Source organism: Antechinus flavipes, chromosome 4 (assembly GCF_016432865.1).
Source record: "Antechinus flavipes isolate AdamAnt ecotype Samford, QLD, Australia chromosome 4, AdamAnt_v2, whole genome shotgun sequence".
NCBI lineage: Eukaryota > Metazoa > Chordata > Mammalia > Dasyuromorphia > Dasyuridae > Antechinus > Antechinus flavipes.
Genome location: NC_067401.1, coordinates 95,654,334 through 95,675,007, shown reverse-complemented (window position 1 = coordinate 95,675,007; position 20,674 = coordinate 95,654,334). Strand labels below are relative to the sequence as shown.

Sequence of the window (20,674 nt, the reverse complement as noted above, 5' to 3'; positions counted from 1 at the left end):
ACTCTGCATGTTCTTTTAAAAATCTAACTTGGTCAATGAATTTTCTCACTCAAAGTCACACTGAACTTTTCTGGAAGTTCCTCAATTTCTTTTTCTTTGCAATATTTTATGGGTCATCAAAATTTCAATGAGAGTTTCCTGTCCCTCTTGAGCCAATTTCTCCTGTGGAATTGTAGGCCTATCCTTTTCTCTCAATTCTTTGAAATTTGCTCTTGCAAAATCTAAAGTGGGCATCATACTATATCTGGGTTTTTTGTTTTGTTTTGATTTTGCTTTATCTATCACAGATTTCAAGACGGCACAATCTTTTAGCCCCAAGGTCTCCTTCATTTCTGCTTTGTAAACCAATTCCTTCTCACTGGTAAGAAATCAGAATTAGTTCTAGAATAGTGGTTACTCTCATTTCTTAAGAAATGATTGGGAAAACAAATAGCAAATGGACACCTTGGATAGACATCTGGATAACTGAAGTTGTCATCACTTCTGCATTTGGACTGCAGAACTCATCCTTCACTTCCATTTTCTGCCCAATGAGGCTTTTTTTTTTTTTTAAATAATGGACTTTTCGGTGGGGGGGAGGTGTTCTATTTATTTTTTTGATTTTCAAATCAGTGATTAGTGTAATCCTGAAGAATAAGATTTAACTTTTAATTATTGAACTAAGGGACCAAGTATGTGTGTTGAGATTGGAGAACTGAGGCACTCCCATTTACAAATAGTAAAGATCATTTATATGGAGCTTTGCAATTTACAAAGTACTTTACATATATCATCTCATTTGATCCTTACAAGAATTCTATCAAGTAGCAGTTGTGGGGTGATTTCAAGAGTGTGCTGGCAAGTATTTAACAATGGACTTCAAAAAATATCTATGGATGGTACACTTTTAAGTTTAATTTGCATTTTAACATTTTCTCCATTTTCTTAAATTTAGACAATCAATAAAACAATAAGTAAATCTGTGGCTTATAGCATTTACAGATGTCTGAGGTGTAAATGATCCTGCTGAATATTTTACTATTGGCTCTTGGAAGTAAGTTAGAGCTGGCTCCAACATATTGTGGGATCTGGGATTTATTTCATCAGTGAGGGGAACTTCAGGGGAAGATCCAATGCAGGTTAACAATTTGTAATTTATAGTCTTACTAAATTCCTTAGGGGCACTGAAAAGTTAGAGATAGGGTACTTTGTCCATCGTGAAAAATTCAGGATAAATGAAAAAATGGTATTTGAACCTGACTCTAGGATCATCTTTTCCCAGGGAAACACACTGACTTCCTATAGGTACTATAAATAATGTTCTAATTTTACATGCAAGGGTGGGGTGTGTGTGGATCAAATAATTAATTAAATTACCTTAATCCCATTTAAAGCAAATGTCAAAATAACATAACTTTCTAATGCAATAGTGGAAGGAACCATATGGACCCGAAGGACTATTGTATATGGCCCCTGTCTTAAAATGAACTAATAGTCATAACAGAGTATTTATTATGTGCAAATGGAAAAGTTGACCTTCATAAAGGTTATGTGACTCATGGTCACAGAGCAAGGAACTATTAGGGATGGGATATTAACTTTTTCTTCCCAAGTCCAAGTTCACCATTTTATCTACTATAGTACATTGCCTTATGACAAAGGCCATAAGGATTTAAATGGAAAAATTTGGAAGGCAAAGTCTATAAGTATCCTTACTCTTCTGACTGGTTAGATTTTCTTTGTTGGTTGTCATGGGGTCCTTTAACTTCAGTTACACTCACCATCTTAGACTTCTGGACCTTAACTTGTTAGCCCTTTCAAGCTGGCTATTTTTGAATCTCCTTTCTTCTGTCTGTGATCCTATCGTGAGTTCTGCTATTTCTCACTTCTCCACAAAGGCAGACGTAACATTTGAGCCTCACTCATATTTTAGCTGCTTCGGCAGCTGCTGCTGGTTTGTAGTTTCCAAAATAAACTGGTTATTTTTCTTTTTTTTTTCTCTTAAAGAAAAACCTAAAAAACTAACACAAACATTTTGTTCTCTCAAAAAAAGTCACCAATTGGCAATGCTTCTTGTCACTTCTGAGAAGTGCAAGAAAAATTCCTAGATTCAGACTGCCAAAGTTAAAGGTAAGAGAAGTGTTAAAGACACAGCTCCTATAAGAGCTGTTCAGAAGTTAGGTTATCACAGAGAAAACAGTGATTCAAATATAAACCTTAAATAACAGCTAGGAGGATTGAGTCACTGGTTAAGAAAACTATATGGCTCTTCAATATCTTCACAGAATGTGAAAGTTGGAAGGAACCTCAGAAATCACCTAGTACAACCTCCTTATTTTAAGATGATGATGATAACAACAGCTAACATTTATGTAGCACTTTTCGGGGCAACTAGGTAGCTCAAAGGAAAGAGCATCAGGCCTATAGTCAGAAAGACCTGAGTTCCAAATCCAGTCTTAGATACCAGCTGTTTGACCTCAAAAAGTCACTTAGTTTCCTCAAATGCAAAATGAGCTAGAAAAGGAAATGGCAAAGATTCCAATATCTGCCCAAAAAACCATCCCAAATGGGGTAACAAAGAGTTGGACATGACTGAAATGACAGAATAACAGCATATAACAGGCCTAAGATCACATGACAGAGCAGAATTTGAACTGGGGTCTTGACTTTAAGCTGCTTGAGTTTAATTCTTTCCTTGGTTTTTTTTTTCCACCAAAAATTCATTCCAGTGATTTTTCTCATTTTCTCTACAATCAACTCTCCACGATACAAGCTCATCAGCTTGGAGAGAACTAGTGGTCCAGATAATCCAAAATCAATTTATATTTAAATTGGATTCATTATATGATTTTTATGCAGCAAATCTGCTTTCCTAGCTATGTTTTGCTCAAGGCTGATATTAAATTTGATATTAGCATTTCTTGTGCGCACAGAGTTTGGTAGCAAGGAGAGAAAGGCTGGGGATAAGTTGGGTGACAGAAGCACTTTGGTTTAAGATTTTAAAATGTCATGAATAATCTACTTAGTGGATAATCTAGAGTTTGCCAGAACAATAACAGTAAAAATGTCAATACCAATAATACCAGTGCAATTGCACAAATGTGTAGAGTAAATATAGAGCTCAAAGTAGAGGAAGAGAAAGGTATGGAATAGTTCTAATGAGTCCTTTTTTTCTGGATGAGCTTCCTAAATTCCAGATTTCCTAAGTACTCATACAAGAGGAGACTAGACATTCCTTGATGATGGGAGTTCAGCTTGAGGAGCTGCTGGGGACAGCTTCTCCCAAGCAGAGTAGGAAAAGTCTTCTGTCCTGTATATCTACTGAATCAGCAACTTCTCCTACTCCCTCTTCCTTTCCCCTCAAAAGTCAATAAAAATCAAAGCCTGGGAAAAGGAATCAAAGGGATGGACCGCTCTTATAATGAGTAGACATAGCTTGATAGATAAGGTTAAGGATTTGGCAAAGTGCACCCCACAAAAAAGAATGGAATTGACATTGCCAAATCACCAAGGTCTGAGTATTGGAGTTTATCTCTATGCCATAAAGTGACATCATATACCACTAGTTCGTCACCTCTCTTACCTGAGATCTGGATCATGGGGTAATAGATTTGGAGCTAGAAAGCATGACAGAGGCCATCTAATCCAATATCTTATTTGACAGATAAAGAAACTGAGCCTCAGGGGAGATAGATGACTTGTTCAATATTATACATATAAGTGTCAGAGGTGGATTCTGAATCTAATTCTTTTGACTTTGGAGTCAATGCTAATTTATTACTGTGCCATTTAAAATAGTTTAGTGTTGGGTATGGTTTTCTGATCAAGAAATTGGAGGCTGAACATTGACATCTTAAGAAGTGAGGAACAGACCACAAGAGTTCTATATTGGGAGCAGGTATAAGGATCAACTGTAGTACCTGTGTATTATCTGAAAGGAAAGAAATGGTGGGACTAGTGATATGATCAAACTTGGGTTGTACTATCTATGAAAGTTAACCTTTCACTATCATAGTTTCATAGATTTTTCTGATAGAATTTTGAATAATTCAATTCTGTGTTCACTGAGTTAAAGAATGAATGTCTGTTCACACAGCTTTCTTTTACCAAGGACCCAAAAGAATACAATTGCTAAATTCATTCCTTTATGACACTATCTATTTATTCTTGGAAATAGAATATCATGTCTAGACTTTCCTTTTTTGAAAGTCACATAAATTTTGCTTCAAGTATTTTTGGTCTTGAAGCTTTTATTTTTAACTATCCCTGGGTTTTCACATTGTTTGCTTTTACCCTTTGAACAAGGCTCCATTATAGAACTTATTTCAAATTATTATTTTTTTCTCTTTCCTTTTTTCATTCCCTATTAAAAAAAAATCGCCCCCCCCAACCCAAATAAAGAACATTTCACTCATTCATGACCTAAATAGAAAACTTAAAATTGGTCCTATAGTTGATTATATTTGTGGAAGCCACATTGGCAGGAATCCCACATGTAAGCCTTACCAACTAAGTCTTATGGTCAAAAAGATGATGTGGTAATAGCACAAAACATTATGAGTGATAGAAAATGAGTTTAAATCCTGACTCTAAAACTAATGTTGTTGTGTCATTTTGTTCAGGAAACACCTCTGGACCTCAGTTTCCCAGCTACACCAGCTACTATGAGGAGGGGATCTTTGGGTACATCCATGAATGTTTTAATCATCTGAGTTCCTCAATGTACATACTCCTATCTACTGATTTTCTGCCTAGGTTAATCTCCTATTAGTTCATTTATTCTCCCTACCTCTTATTTTGCCCATCTCAGTGACCCTGAACTCCTGATTCTTGCTATCTGTTCTCCCATTCCCAAACCTCTAATCCAGATTTGGATTGAGCTTGGCAGTCTTGAAGTCATCATGACAATCTCCCCTTAAGGGAGTCTATAAGCTTATAGAACATAATATTATAAGTGCTTAATAAATGCTTATTTCTTCTTCTTTTTCATCCTTATTCCTCTTATACCTATTTATCTTTGTCATGATCTTTTGTTCCTTAATCCTTCAATCTATCAATCAGTAGATCTTCAATCTATTTTAGGGCTCCACTGGCTGTATTTTTTAACTTCCCCAGACTTAAACTTTTGGTGAACTAGTTCTATTCTACACTATCATATTTGCTCAAATCCTTTGCCCCTTTTTCTGATTCACAAACCAAGACTTGCCAAACCTTAGCTCTGGGTTACTCCCACCATCTAAAGTCTAAACTTTAGCTCTTACTCTTATGAGCTACAATAAGCTAGAGAGAATTAAAAAGTCGTGCTGACTAGATTCATTGTAGTGTTTTCTTATCTCAACTAGGGCTTCACTGTAGTAAAGAAACCTTAGATTCATTTATCTCATTTCCTCAATGGCATTCCAACCCTTTTTTTTTCTCCCAGGGTAACCCTTCCTTCACTTGGTTGAGAACATTGTCTAATACTTTCCATCTTATGTCTCATACTTATGAAATCACCTTTTCCTTGATTATCTCCAGGCTTTGATAAAGAGGAGGCTCTTCTTGCCTATCTTATGAGTTTTCTCCAGAAGATTGCTTTTATCATTCCTACTCTATCTCCCTCTTATCTTCAATTTCTTCTCTGGCCCTCTTTCAGGAGAAAGATGAACAACTATTTCTACTTATTCTTTCTTAGCTGCCTACAAACATGTCCCTGTTTCTCTGTTTTCCCAACCTTAGAAACTCTCACTTGATCTTATCCCTGCAAACTATTATCTCACATCTACTCATTCCACTCCTTTCACCTATACTCCTTTAAAAAGTAATTTCAGATCAATGTCTTTACTTCCTCTGCTCTCAGTTTCTCCTTAAAGCTTCAGAAAATTTGACTTCCAACCTCATTCAATTGAAATTACTCTTTTCAAAGTTAACCAGTGTAGTAGTCTCTTAATTGCTAAATCGAAGGGCCTTTTCTCAGTCCTCATTTTTCTTGATCTCTCTTCATTTGCTGCTGATTATTTTCCCCTTATCTCTGGGTTTGTGACACTTGTTTTGTCACTCAGTTTTCTTCTCCTACTCAAATGACTACTTCTCAGTTTCTGATCTTCAGCCATGTCATACTTATCTAGGTATCTCAAATCTCTGCTCTGGTCCCTCTTCTCTTTTCTTTCTCACTTGGTGATTTCATCTGTTCCCATTTCTTTCTGTTTGTCTCTATGCAATGATTCCTAGATCACATCCAGTCATAATTTCTCTCCTGCACTCCAAGGCCATATTGCTTAAGGATAGTTGGACATTTCAAACTGGAGGTCCCATGAGTAGCTCAAATTCAACACATTTGAAACAGAATTCATTATCTTTTCCCCCACACCCACCCATTTTCTTAATGTTCCTGTCATAGTCAAAGTTATTACTATCCTACTTACCCATGTTTCCAACATTAATGTTGTCTTTGACTCCTTACTCATACTCAACCCACACATCTCATCAATTGACAATTTTTTCTGTTCCTTTCTCCACAACTTGTCTCAGCTACTCCCCCTCTTAAATTTTATTTTAAATTTATAGAATAAAATGAGCATAACAAAGTACAATAAAAAAGATGACGATTACACATGAAATTGCAAATCTACTATGTACAATTTGCTATTCTTTTCAAATATGGAGCAAATTGTCATATAAATTTCTCGTTTTTCTTCCTTTTCCTCCTCCTGCTCTAGAGATAGCTACTATTAGGCACAAATAGATGTGTGTATGTATGTATGTATGCATGTATATATAAAACATATATATGTGTGTTTATGTATATGCATGTATACATGTATGTATAAATTATTCTTTATATATTTCTATTTATCTATTCTTTTTCTGGGCATAGATAGCATCTTTCTTCATATGTCCTTTATAGCTAATTTATGATTAATTATAATTAAATAGATGTCTCTGTCTCTCCAATCATACTGCCCTCAATTCAAGCCCTCAATTATCTCTCATCTGAATTGTTAAAATATCTTCCTATTTAGTCTCTTTGTCCCACGTCCCTCTCCACTTCAAACCACCCTCTCCTGGTTGTTTCTCATGCTTATCCCTCTTTATCTTTACTTGTGCTTCCACAGAAACTCTTAAATGAAGATCAGTGTTATCACTCACAAAAAAAAGAAAGAACTAAACAGAACATTCCTGCCATTATGAGAGGTGATGGTTCATAAAACATCAAGAAGCAGGATAGAGAAAAAGAAATTTTTAGAAAACTTGGTAAAAGACCAATAATTAGATTATTCTAAAGAATTTAAGGATGAAACTGGAAGGAGGACAATGATCAAACAAATAATGAAAAATATGTCAAGATTTCTGTATCAGACTCTTCTCTTCATATCTGACAGTAGAGCCATTATTGTTTGAGTCTAAAATCCCAGTCTCTGATATGGTTTGTGAGGAAGCAGAAAAGGCACCAAAAAGAAAAAAGAAATAGGAGAAGAGCAACTGAACTATACTAAGTATACACATAGGAAGTCTATTCTAGAAATAACACAATTTTGAAATTGTCAATGTATTGATTCTCAACTCATGTATCCCTTTTCTACCAATTCTTTATAAGAATATATAGACACATTGATGACATCTTTATTGAAGATTTGGGAATGGAACAGGCAAAACCTTGCAGATGTTATTTGATAGCACTTTACATGTTGATAGCCATTCAATTAATTGATGGAAAAGTTGAGGGAATATAAATTCTCACTGTGCTTATTATTTTTGACTGTAAAAGTCTTTAATTTGGTAGAGCGAAATACTGTCACTAAGAATCTTCCCTAGTAAGTGTCTCTTATAATTATATTAAAATTATAGATGATTTTTTGAAAGATGTAACAAGAGGTAACTTTATTCAAGATGATCTAATGAGGCATAAAATTTGATTCCTATGTTTGCCATAAGAGTCTGTCACTGTTAGAGAGGATATTCAGTAAAGAGTCTAAATGGAGGAAGGATGCCCTAGAGATGGTAAATCTTTCAAATGTTCTTGCTTATGGATGACATTGTGCTGATGACACCAAATATTGAAAATATTGAAGAGCCTATAATCTATGATCACTCAAAAGATTTTAGCTTACCTATCTACAAAGGAAAAGTCTAGTGTCTGAAGAAGGTCTATCATCCAGAGTATATGTGTTTGGATGGATAGTCTACAAAGGAACAATGAACTGGACTTATAATTTAAAAGAACAAGGGTAGGATGGATTATATTTGGCAAATTGTGCCATCATTTTAATGATCCTAAATGTTTCTCAGAAACAAAGGCCCATCTTTTTTTTTTTAAATATCAACATTATTTGCTGATGCCATATGCTATACTTGAGTCTCTAAGAGTTAAAGTAGTCAAAGGACACCATTGAAAGACATGGTAGACATGAATAGGCTGTATATCAATGAAGAATTCCACAGAAAATCAGTATGAAGGATGTCATCAAACCAATGTACAAAGTTAAAGAGGTGGAATGATCATACATTAAGGAGTGAGGGATAACTAATGGGATAACCTGTGTACTCTATTACTACTCATTTGGAGGCAAGAGGGTTGGAGGAGCCTTCCTGATACATGGGAAGCATAATCAGATGGTTATCTTGCCTCCGCTTGATGCTCTCCAGAGAAGAAGAAACTACTACTTATATTTCAAGATAGCTCATTCCGATTTTGAAAAACTCTCATTGATCAATTCCCTTTACGTCAAACCTTAATCTGCCCACTTGCAATTTCCATTTGTTATTCTCAGTTGTTCTCTGGGGCCAAGCAGAACAAATCTATTTTTATTTAATATTTTATTTTTTCCCAGTTACATATTAAAACAATTTTTATAATTCATTTAAAACATTTTTGATTTCCAAATTCTCTCTCCCTTCTCCCCTTTCCCTTTCATTAAAAAGGTAGAAATATGATATAGTTTATACATATACAGTCATGCAAAATGTATTTCTGTATTAGTTATGGTGTGAAAGAAAACCCTGACAAAAAAACCAAGAAAAACAAAGAAAGTTTAAAAAAAAAGTTGCTTTCTGCATTCAGGTTCCATCAGTTCTTTCTCCACAGATGAATAACATTTTTCATCATAAGTCCTTTAAAATTGTCTTGGATTATTGTATTACTAAAAATAGTTGATCATCATATAATATTGCTGTTAATATCTACAATGTTCTTCTGGTTCTGCTCATTTCACTTTCTCTCAGTTCATGCAAGTCTAGGTTTTTCTGAGAGTATTCTACTTGTCATTGCTTATAGTATAATAATATTCTATCACAATCACATACCATCACAACTACATAGCCATTCCCCAATTGATGGGCATCCTTTTAATTTCCAATTGTTTATCAACACTAAAAGAGTTGCTATAGATATTTTTGTACATATAGGTCTTTTTTCTTTTTCTTTTTTATCTTTTTTTGGGATATAGACATAACAGTGGAACAAATCTAAATTGCATTCAGTACAATGATCTTTCAAATATATTGTCAGTTTCTGTGTCTCTCTAAAGCTTCCTCTCCCCAGAAGAGAAAGTAAGGGAAGAATTAAAAGGAAAATATAACTTTAAGTCACTACACAGATGTGAGCTATTATTATTTTTCTTCTTTTCATGGACCCTGCTTAAAAGTCTGTGCCCTAGAGAAATAATCCCAAGAAATAATCTCTTTAATGTTACTGCCAAGTTGGAGTGGGTAGGTTGCTGAATTTCTCATCAATTCTAAACCTTTCACATTTCTGTCATCATCAATAACACCACTATCTTTCCAGGGGCCTGGTCTTGAAATAATTGTAGTTGTTTTCAACTCCCTCTCCTTCTTTACCTCTCACCTTCAGTCACCATATCAATTATGAATTAAAATAGAAAAGCATCTACATATTTCATGCATATACCATTCCTGATTTTGGGTGGATTTAAAGAAACTTTGGAGGTCTTGCTTCTAGCCATATTAACTCATCATTGAGGGGCTTGAGAAGCTTGAAGAACTGAAGTATTAGTAGTTTGTATAATAGTTCAAAATAAGCTAACTCTGTTTCAAACTGCTTCCTAAGAGTCAGGTGGGTGGAGGAATGGTTCACTCTAACTCCATCTTCTTCCTCCATAAAATCGTGTACATGGAGTTTACAGTATATGTCCTCCATTGACAAGCCTGAGCCTTAACCCGGGCTCTTTCCTTTGTGTTCAGCTATTTGTTTTGTGTTTGTCCTTTTCTGATTTTATGAAAAATAGTGCTTCCCCTGAGAAGAACATATCTAGACACAGAGATGAACTTGTGAGTTTGAGAGATCCAGAGTCCTAGGTCCCATCAATGGGTTATCAAGGGAGAGAGAAGTGCCAGGCAAATACTCAAATTCTCTTGGAGAAGATGACTTCCAACAAGAGGGCCCCAATTTGATCATTTTTCAGTAGGCAAACCAAGAGCTATTTGGATAGTGCCAAGCCAAAGCGAGTAATTAGCAAAAAATGAGTAATTAGTAGACTTGCAAACTGCTTTTATGTTCTTATGAAATAAATATATCTTTCAGTAGATTTTAACAGTTGTTTTAAATTATTGAATCCTTTAAAAATTTTCCCAAGAATCTTTTATTTTTTAATCTTTTCTCTTCTGTGTAGGAATAAATTATTTGTCCCATATTTCATTTTTATTCTACATTGAGTACTTTACTCATTCTTTTTAGGGAGGTCATATATGTGACACAGCAATTTTTCTCCATTGCACCAGAGTGGTGAATGTAAGGCAAAGAATGTAAGAAAAGGAAGTCTCAGCCCTCTTTTGAGGGATAAGTTCACCTTGAAGTCCTAACATAGCAGAGTATAGAATTGAGAGTGGACATGGAGCTCCAGTCCCTATGGGCCCACCAGTGATTCCTAATGGTTAGATAAATATATATCCTAAAACTCTACTCTTCCTCTGTTTTAATATCTTCTTTTCTCATATTAATGACATCAACAGCATCCTAATTGCTTTTCAGATTTCCACCTCACCCCACTGAGTCCATTCTGCACAGTGATGCAGGATTAATTTATCTCAAGTAGTATTCTCAGCCTACTCTTCAGGGACTTAAAGTGGCTCTCTATTGTTTACAGTCACGCAATAATCCCAGTTCTCAAGGAATTGACAAATAATGCGGGAAAGACAAGAACACAAACAATATAACACAATTAAGAGTAGTACACATGCAAAGGAGAAGCTCAGGCCAAGTGTTAAAAATTTTTTTTGAGGAGAAAGAGATTATTTTCATCAGGGAGGCTGGAGGAGGGAGGAAATCAGGAAGATATTCTTCACGGAAGATATTAGACCTTAATTGGGTCTGGAAGAATTGGAAGTACTTCAGCTGAGATTGTGTTAGAGAGGTCAGGAAGAGTAGGGTTGGGAAGGCAGAGCTCATTTTAAGCACTGGAGATAGCAGAAGCAAAGGCTTAGAGATGCAACAAGGGGAAGATGGAATTAGGAGATAATAGCTCAAATTGGCTGAGACATATAAGAAGTGAAGAGAAACACTTGAAGATAAGGCTGATAGATTGGAACTGGCATTCAAGGCCAACACAAGGAATTTAAACTACTCAATAGGTAATATGAATGGCCTGGACATTTTTCAATATATTGGGAATATGATTCATGTAGCACTCTGGAGGATGAATTGGACATGGAGGAGAAGGAAAGTAGAAGATCTATTAGGAAGGTATTAACAATAATTCAATATAATTGTGATGAAAGTCTCACTAGGAAGTGAGGAAAGAGAGAAAGGGACATACATATAGGAGTGATGCTGAAGAGGCCAAATTGATAAGAGTTTCACAATTGATTGGATATGACAAGGAAGGGAGAAGAAACCAAAGAAAACAATATATTTCTAACACAGGAGAAAGGTTGAATGATGGTACCATTGGCAAAAAAGTTAAGTCAGAAGGAGGAAAGGACTTTTGGAATAAGATAGCAAACTCAGTTTGAAATGTTTAAGAGATTTCCAGGTTGGATGTTTCTTTCAAGTAGTTAAATGTCACATGTGAAGCTTGGAAGAGAGGACAGAGTTGGAGGTGTATATTTATACTGTAATTAGGACTACAAGCATAACTGAAAGATTATAAAATAGTAGAGATTGGCAAGAGAAAGGAAGAGGGTAATGGACAGAGCTCAGAAAGTGTGTACCCAAAGGCTTCAGGAAGAGAATGAGAAAGCCAGTGAAGTAAACAAAGAAGGAATGGCTAAAAGGAGAAAAACCAGGACAGTGTGCTGTTTTGGAAGCCGAAGTTGGAGAGGATGTCACTAAGAATTGGATAAACAAATCAAGGAGGATGAGGACTGAAAAAAAGACCACTGAACTTTGTCAACAGAGACCTTTGATTTGTTTCAGGAGAATGCTGGGGTGGGAAGAGAGAGAGAGAGACAGAGACAGAGAAATACAGTCAGACAGAAGACAGAGACAATGAGAAATCAGACAAGGAATTAAGTAGAAAGTGGATGGTGAGCAATTGGAAACATCAGGTATAAACAACTTTTTTTCCCCCTAAGAAATTTAACAGTGAAGGTGAGGAGGAAGATGGACACCTAACCTTGCTAGGCTCTAGATACTTGGATAAGCAAGAGCTCTTAAGTTTGGTACCTACCTAGGACACTATGAATGTTTACTATTCTGGCCATATTTATTACAGATTACTGACACCAACCCAGTCATCAAAACCTCAATGCATTTTTAATGCAATGGGCTTTGCCTGGCCTCCCATGCATCCCTAGATAGCATCTGGTTAATAGCTGGCTTTTTCCTGCTTCAGTTCTCCCAGCATGGAGAATTCCACACTCAGCTAAATGAGCACATGAAGGATTCTCTCGCTCCCTTCCCCTCTTTTCCCAAAGGAACATTTGATAAACATGTTGTAAATTTTGATGCTTTACCCCTCAAAGATGCCCTTGTCAAGATATCAGATGTTGTCTAACTTAGAATACACAGCGCGGGCTGAGAAATTGTGATTGGTCTCATTGTTAAAAACTCTCCCTTACTTATTGGCATGACAACTGAGCTAAATAGAGCTGAGATGAATGCGAGGCTATTTTTGGTGCCTCCTCTAGGATTTCACGCACACTGTGTATTTTGCATCATTTTAATACTTGGGCATACTAAGGAGTCTGAGGCAAACACTCGTTTGTAAATGTTACAGCCTGCCAAGCTTGGGTGGGTGTTTTGCAGGGTGACGTTTTTTCATCTCACATGATTACTTTTGGCAACAGCCAGATCAGGGAAAGATTTCGTTTTTTTAAGGCTGAAAACAGAGCGTTAGTTCAGTTAGTTTGTTCAAAAAGATGGGCTCTCACTTACCTTTATCCTGTCCATACAGGCTTCCATTTTGAGTTGCTCCACAGCTTTTCGCGCTTGAGAGATACTGGTTGTGCTGTTATTCGACATGCCTTCTTTCATTCTGTTTCCTCAGAAACTGTCAAAGTCAGAGAATTAGAAAGATCTAAATTACAGGTTGAGGTTACAAGACAAATACTGGTTAGTGGATGCATGGGGGAATCTTATTAAAATTATCTCTCTCTAATCTCTCTCAGTCTTTCTAAATCTCTATCTCTAATCTAATAAATCTCTTTGTCTCTAATCTAAGTCTCTCTAAATCTCTGTCTCTTATCTCTAAGTCTCTCTGAGAGCCTCTCTCTCTTTGTCTTTCTCAGTCTCTAATCTCAGTCTCTCTGTCTCTCTCGCTATGTCTCTGTCTCTGTCTCACTCAGTCTCTAATCTCAGTCTCTCTCTCTCTCACTGTTTCTTTTTCTTTCTAAGTGTCTGTCTGTCTGAATGCTGTCTGTCTATCTCTCTCTGTGTCTCTGTTTCTCTCTCTCTCTTTCTCTCTGTCTCTGTTTGTTTCTGTCTCTCTGTCTCTCTATCTCTGTCTCTCTGTCTCTGTCTCTCTGTCTCTGTCTCTGAATCTCTCTGTCTCTGTCTTTCTCTCTCTCTCTCTGTCTCTGTCTGTCTGTCTGTCTCTCTCTCTGTCTCTGTCTCTCTCTGTCTCTGTCTCTCTTTCTCTCTCTCTCTGTCTCTGTCTCTCTCTGTCTCTGTCTTTCTCTCTTTCTCTCTCTCTGTCTCTGTCTCTCTCTCTGTCTCTCTGTCTCTCTCTCTGTCTCTCTGTCTCTCTCTCTGTCTCTGTCTCTGTCTCTCTCTCTCTCTCTCTCTCTGTCTGTCTCTGTCTCTTTCTGTCTCTCTCTCTCTCTCTTTTTCTGTCTCTCTCTCTCTGTCTCTGTCTCTGTCTCTCTCTGTCTTTGTCTCTCTCTCTCTCTCTCTCTCTCTCTCTCTCTCTCTCTCTCTCTCTCTCTCTCTCTCTCTCCCATCTCCTGTACATTAAAATTGTTAGATCAAGACTTATTAGTTACCAAGTTCAATGACTTTTTTTTAGTTCTTATCTTCTTGATTTCTTTGCCCAGTCCTTCGGGATAATCTCTCCTATCTTGGCTTCAGAGTTACCATACTTTCCTGGCCCCCAAACAGATGAATACAATGCCAAGTGCTCCGTGGTGGCATATTTATAAAGCATATGCTCTGACTTGTACTTATTGCATCTAATGAGAACCATTTGGAGAAAGCCATCATAATTAAAGACTCAGATAGAGTAGGAAGCTGACCAAAGACAAATCCTTGCAATGTTGTGTGAGGAACAAAAATAATTTCTAATCACTGCTCAGCAAGGGGTAGGAAGATATTATCCCAGTATTCAGTCTTTTTCCTCTGGATTTTTCATTTTCAGGCAACTGCTTTGTTTAGCACTGTGTGATGATTAAGCTTTGCCTGAGAGGGCCTAGATTCAGAGGGGTCAGTGACAACCCTCAGTAACATAGCAACAACTAAACTTAGCACCCAGTTAGCAAGAATCATTAATTTCTTACTTTTAAAAAGATATGTTTTTATTTCATTAAACATTTCCCAATTACGTACAAATATTTTTTAAACATTCATTTGTAAAATTTTGAGTTCCAAAATTTTCTCCCTTGATCAGTCCCTTCTCTAACTCAAAGAATAATTAATTTCAATAGGAAGTCACTGATGCTTCTTTCCTCTTTAGCAGCCCTATCCCCTCAGCATCTTTACCTCAAGTGTGCTTCTTCCCAGTCTAGACCTAACCCTGCTTCAGACTCCCAAAGGGAAGGCAGTGGCCTCAAGTTTTCCTAGAACTTCCATTGCCCTTTCTTCACAACCGAAATGAGGTCACATTGCCATTTGCCCCGGGCATATTATTTTTTCCTTGTCCTAGCAGCAGAAGTTGATGTCTGAATATCTGGCTTTACCAGTCCTCAGAGGTTGAGCTCTGGGGCAAAAAAGTCAGGGATTCTAAGAGGCAGACCAAGGAAAGGACACTGTTCCAAGCATGGAGGATAACCCAATTAAAAATTCACCATGATGGGAGATAAAGCATCTTGTGTGAAGAACAGGAAAGAGACCAGTGTAGCTGGACCATAGAGGAGAGAGGAGTGCAAAAACAGGAAGGAGGCATATTATGACGAATTTTAAAAGACAGGTGAAAGGGAACTGTTAAAGTTTATTGAGATATGGGGGAGAGAGTGAAAGAATCAGATTTATACTTTAGAAAAAGCACTTTATCAGTTCTGAGAAGGATGGATTAGAGTAGGGAGAAATTTGAGGCAAGAAGAGGCTATTGAACTAGTTAATGTGAGAAATGATTAAGACTTAAACTAGGGTGGTGGTCACATGAGTGGAGAAATAGGTTTATATGTGAAATAAATAATGGAGGAAAAAACCGTGAGATTTGTCAAATAATAGGTTTTGTGGGGTAAGTGATAGTGAAAAGCCTGGGTTCTGGAAAGATGGTGATGCCTTTGACAACAATAGGGACATATAAATGATGGCAGGCTTTAGAAAAAAGATGAGTTCTATTTTGAATGTGTTGAGTTTGAGCTTCTTACCAGAACTTCTGTTTGAAATGTCCAATAAGCAGTTGGTGACTTTAATCTTTCTCAATCTCTCTCTATGTCTCTAATCTTAATTTCTCTCTGTCTCTAATTGCTCTCTCATCTCTTTCTCTCTGTCTCTGACTCTCTCTCTCTCTCTCTCTCTCTCTCTCTCTCTCTCTCTCTCTCTCTCTCTCTCTCTCTCTCTCTCTCTCTCACTTTAGGAGAGGGACCAGAGCCAGCTGGATATATTGATATGGGAATCATTTGCACAGAGATGATGCTTGAACCCATTGATACTGAGAAGACGATCAAATGAGAAAGCATAGGGAGAAAAGGGAAGAGGAAACAGGACAGAGCCTTTAGAAATATCAATAGGTAAGTTTTGATATGGATGAAGATTCATCAAAGGAAACTGAGAAGTAGTCAGATAGGTAGGAAGAAAACCAAAGGAGAGAAGTGACACAAAATCCAGGAATAGTAATCACTAGTGTCAGATGCTATACAGAAGTCAAGAATGAGGAGGATTGATGGATTTGGCAACTAAAAGACAGTGATAATTTTGAAAAAAAAAAAACATTTTAGTTAAATGTAGTTGGAAGCCAGATTGCTAAGCATCTAGTAGGGGGAGGAAATGGAGAAATTGATTACAGATGCTTTTTTTTTTTAAAGGAATGTAGCTGATAAGAGAAGAAGAGCTTAGGATGATAGATTGAGAAAAGCTAGAATCTAATAAGGGTTTTTTTTTTAAAGAAAAAAGTGACTTAGGTGTGTTTTAGACAACATTTGGACTACTGTATTTAGCCTTGGGCATCACAGGTTAGGATAGTTATTGATAAAATACACAATTTCCAGAGAATGAAAAGTAGGGTTGTGAAAGACTTCAAGCTCACATTATATGAGATAACATTCTATCTAAGGGAGTAGGCATCTTTAAACCTAGAGATGAGAAGTTATTGTAATAATAATGATAATAATAATAATGACAAACATAATAACGATGTTTTCTAAGCACTTTGTAAACATTATCTCATTTTAACTCTGGGAAATAGGAGCTGTTATTATATATATATATATATATATATATGTAAAACTAAAGCTAAGAAATAGAAGTTAAAACAGCTAATATCTGAGCCTGAATTTGAACTTGAGTCTTCCTGAATCCAGATCTAGTATTCTATCCATTGCACCATTTAATTGTCTTGGTATTTCATGGAAGGTGGTTATCAAAGTTCTCTTCAAGTATCTGTAAGGCTGTCATGTGGAAGAAGGATTAGATTTTTGTGAGGGTTTTTGGCCCTAGAAGACAGAAACTTCCTAACATTTTGAACTGCCTACAGTATAATAGGTTATAATGGTAGTCAGTGAGTTTCCTTTCATTGTAGTTCTTTAAGCAAAGGCTCTTACTGTACTTGTTGAAGAGACTTCAATATGGGGGTCCAGTAGATGACTTTTGAAGTCCTTTCTAACTCTGTGATGCTATAATTTTTCTTAAAGAGTGAAGATTACAAAGATTAAACTGAAAAGCCCAACTCTGCCTATGCACAGTTTGCAAAAATTTAAACACTTATCACTGCCAACTCATCAAACTTTCTTTGTTGGATGTTAATTTCCTTATTTTTGTTATATTACGATCTAACTTTTTCTTTAGCTGTTTTCATGAATTTGTATATACAAGTTCTGTCACCATAATTGGACTGAAAAAAAATAAAGCTCCTTGAATCCCATCTTTTATCTCCTTCCAATTTTCCACAGTCCTTTGCACACAGGAGGAATTTAATTAAATGTTTCTTGCCTAGGATCATAGAATTTAAGATTTAGAAAGGAGCATAGGGATAAACAAATATAAGCAAATCATTTTTATAAATGATATTTAGGCTCAGAGACATGAAATGATTTGTTCCAGATCACACAGATATTTAATAGCAGAGCCCAGACCAGGACTCACGTCCATTGGTTTCTTACTACCATACTCAAGGATCTCTACCCTTCTAGGGATGCATGCAGCATGCATATACATATGGGAGAATGCAAGAAAGCCTACTCTGCTGAATTATCAGAGGGATCCTAGTCTTCATTCCATCTCTTCCTCTGCTCTCCCTACTCCGCCATTTCAGCTCTACTGAGAGGACTTCATAGTGGTATGGGCCCCTCTTACCTTTTGTTTTGGACTGATAAATGGAATGTTGGGGAGTGGAGAAAAAAGAAAACCAGGTGAGTCTTGGTCTAAAAAAGATCTGAGACTCTTCCCATCTTCTCCCTTCCAAATACATCCTTCAGCTTGCGTTTTGTCCTTTCCTGGCACTTCTAATTTGCTTTTCTCATTTAAGGTTTCTTTTGATTTTTATTCTAACCAGAAGTCACTACTTAACAGGATTGGTGGGAGTACAGACTAGGATTTTTCTGAAGTAAGCTCCAAATTTTAGTATGGATTGGCTTTGCCCATAGGTCCTTCTCTACCATCCTCCCCCAACATTCACATTGTGAAGTGGCATAATATTAAGTGGAACAAATGTTCCAAAGGGAAGCCTCTACCCAAAGGAGGAGGGAGACTGAAATGTCATAAAAAGATGGCTCTGGCTGCTCAGGAACCTGGAGTAGGGGTCGTGATTTGGACACTCACTAGGCTTGAGACCAATGGCCAAAAGAAGAATAAAGCAAATGAAATTGAATTGGCTTCTTCCTCACATTCTGTACACACTGTCAAGAAATACATAGACCTTAAGGACAATTCTGTGGCCAGAATAACCACAGAGTCACCAACAAGTCAGCTTTTTTACCTGTTGTCGGGGTAGGCCCAGGGACCTGGAGCAAATGGATCACAAGAAGCTGGAAGTACAGAAGTTACTAAGCAGATCCACAGGTTAGCAGGTGATGCTTGAACCCGTCTATGACCAGCACTGAATCAGGGCTCCAAACAGGAGTCTCATCTGAAATAATAACCAAAGTAAGGACTAGAAATGGGCAGAAAAACTTTGCCTTTCTGAAAGTATCAAAAAACAAAACAAACATCCCACAAGCTACTCCACTTTTCCACAGAAAGATGAGATGTGGAGGGTTATGGAAGCAGGTAGAGCCTAGAGAGATCAAAAATCACACATGGGATCCCCTCCATAGAACTGCAATGGTCTCTTGACTGCCAAACCAATTTAATGATTTTTCTCAATCCTCTTGGTTTTTCTCAATCTTCTTGACCTTTGACACTGTCAATTACCCTTTTCTCTCTAGGTTTTTGTGACACTAATCAGTCTGGATTTTTCTCCTACCTCTCTGATAACTCTCAGTCTTCATCCATGTCATGCTTGCTAACCTTATTTTTCAGGGTTCTGTCCTGAGCCCTCTTCTCTTCTTCCTTTATGTCATTTGGCAATCTCATCAGCTCCCACATTTTTAATTATAATCTCTAAGCCGATTCTCAAATCTATTCATTCATTCTCAATCTCTCTTCTAACCTCCAGACTTATCTCTTTATGCATTTGTATATACAAGTTCTGTCACCATAACTGGATTGCAAAAATAAATAAATAAACAAATAAATAAATAAAGCTCCTAGGATCCCATCTTTTATCTCCTTCCAATTTTCCACAGTTCTGTACACACAGGAGTAATTTCATTAAATGTTTCTTGCCTCTGAATGCCTATTGGATATCACTAATGGATGTCTCATAGACATCTTAACCTCATAATGTTCACAACAGAAATAACTGTCTTTTCTTTTAAAAGCTCTCAACTTCCAAACTTCCTTATTACTATTCAGGGTACTCAAATAAGGTATCATCCTCAAGTCCTCATTCTTTCTCAATCCCTATATCTAATCATTTGTCAAGTCCACATCCATTTTTGTTGTTTCATTGTTTCAATTGTGTATGACTTTTTGTGACCCTAATTGTAGTTTTCTTGGCAAAGACAATTGAGTGGTTTGCCATTTCCTTCTCCATTCTTTCTATAAATGAGGAAACTGGGGTTTCCTCTTAGATGGGAGTAAGTGATTTGCTCAAGTAAATATCTGAGATTGGATTTGAACTCTTGCTGACTCTAGGTCTGATGCTATCCACTGTGCCACCTAACTACCCCTTCTACATTCACTACATCTCTTCTATATAATGATCTTTTCTCCTCTGAGACTGTGATTATCCTGAAACAGGCATCCATCATTTTATGCTTGGATTATTTCAGTAAACTGATGGTTGGTCTCTCTCCATTCCAGTCCATTCTCCATTCAGCTGTCAAGTTAATCTTCATAAGTTCAGATCTGAGTATGTCATTCCTATTCCCTACCCCCTGCTTCATTCCATAAACTCCATTGGCTCCCTCTTATCTCCATGATAAAAAATAAAATCCTCTGATGTTTAAAACCTTTTATAACCTGGCCCCTTCCTACCTTTCTCACCACCTTCAACTTGACATATATCTACATATCCAGAATCTGGTGACACTCCCCTCCCCCTTACTGTTCCTTACACAAGAAGTTTCATTATCCTACTTCCATGTATTTTCCCTAGCAGTCTTCCATGCCTGGAATTCTCTACTTCCTAATGGTTTCCTTCAAATTCCAGCTAAAATCCCACTTTCTACAGGAAGCATGTCTCAATTCCCCTTGTTACTACCTTCCCTCTATTGATTGTCTCCAATTTATCATGTATATATCCTCTGTATACATAGTTATTATCATGTTGTCTTTTCCATGATCTCCTTAAGAGCAGGAACTGTTTTTTGCCTTTTTTTGTATGCCCAGGCTTAGCATAATACCTGACACAGTAGGTACTTAAAAATGCTTATTGAGTGACTGCCTCTGGAATTTATTAGAATC

At 36.8% G+C, this 20,674-nt stretch overlaps 1 protein-coding gene across 1 annotated transcript in view; it reads right to left on the bottom strand.

Moving 5' to 3' along the window:
- The window catches only part of GNG4 (G protein subunit gamma 4), a 90,736-nt gene that overhangs the window by 22,903 nt on the left and 47,159 nt on the right, over positions 1-20,674 (bottom strand). Inside the window, exons 2-3 of the mRNA XM_051993557.1 lie at positions 18,645-18,794; positions 13,289-13,403 (exon numbers count right to left, since the gene is read on the bottom strand). Of these exons, the coding sequence (XP_051849517.1) occupies positions 13,289-13,387 (99 nt within the window). The 5' untranslated portion in view covers positions 13,388-13,403; positions 18,645-18,794. The remainder of the gene's footprint in view (positions 1-13,288; positions 13,404-18,644; positions 18,795-20,674) is intronic.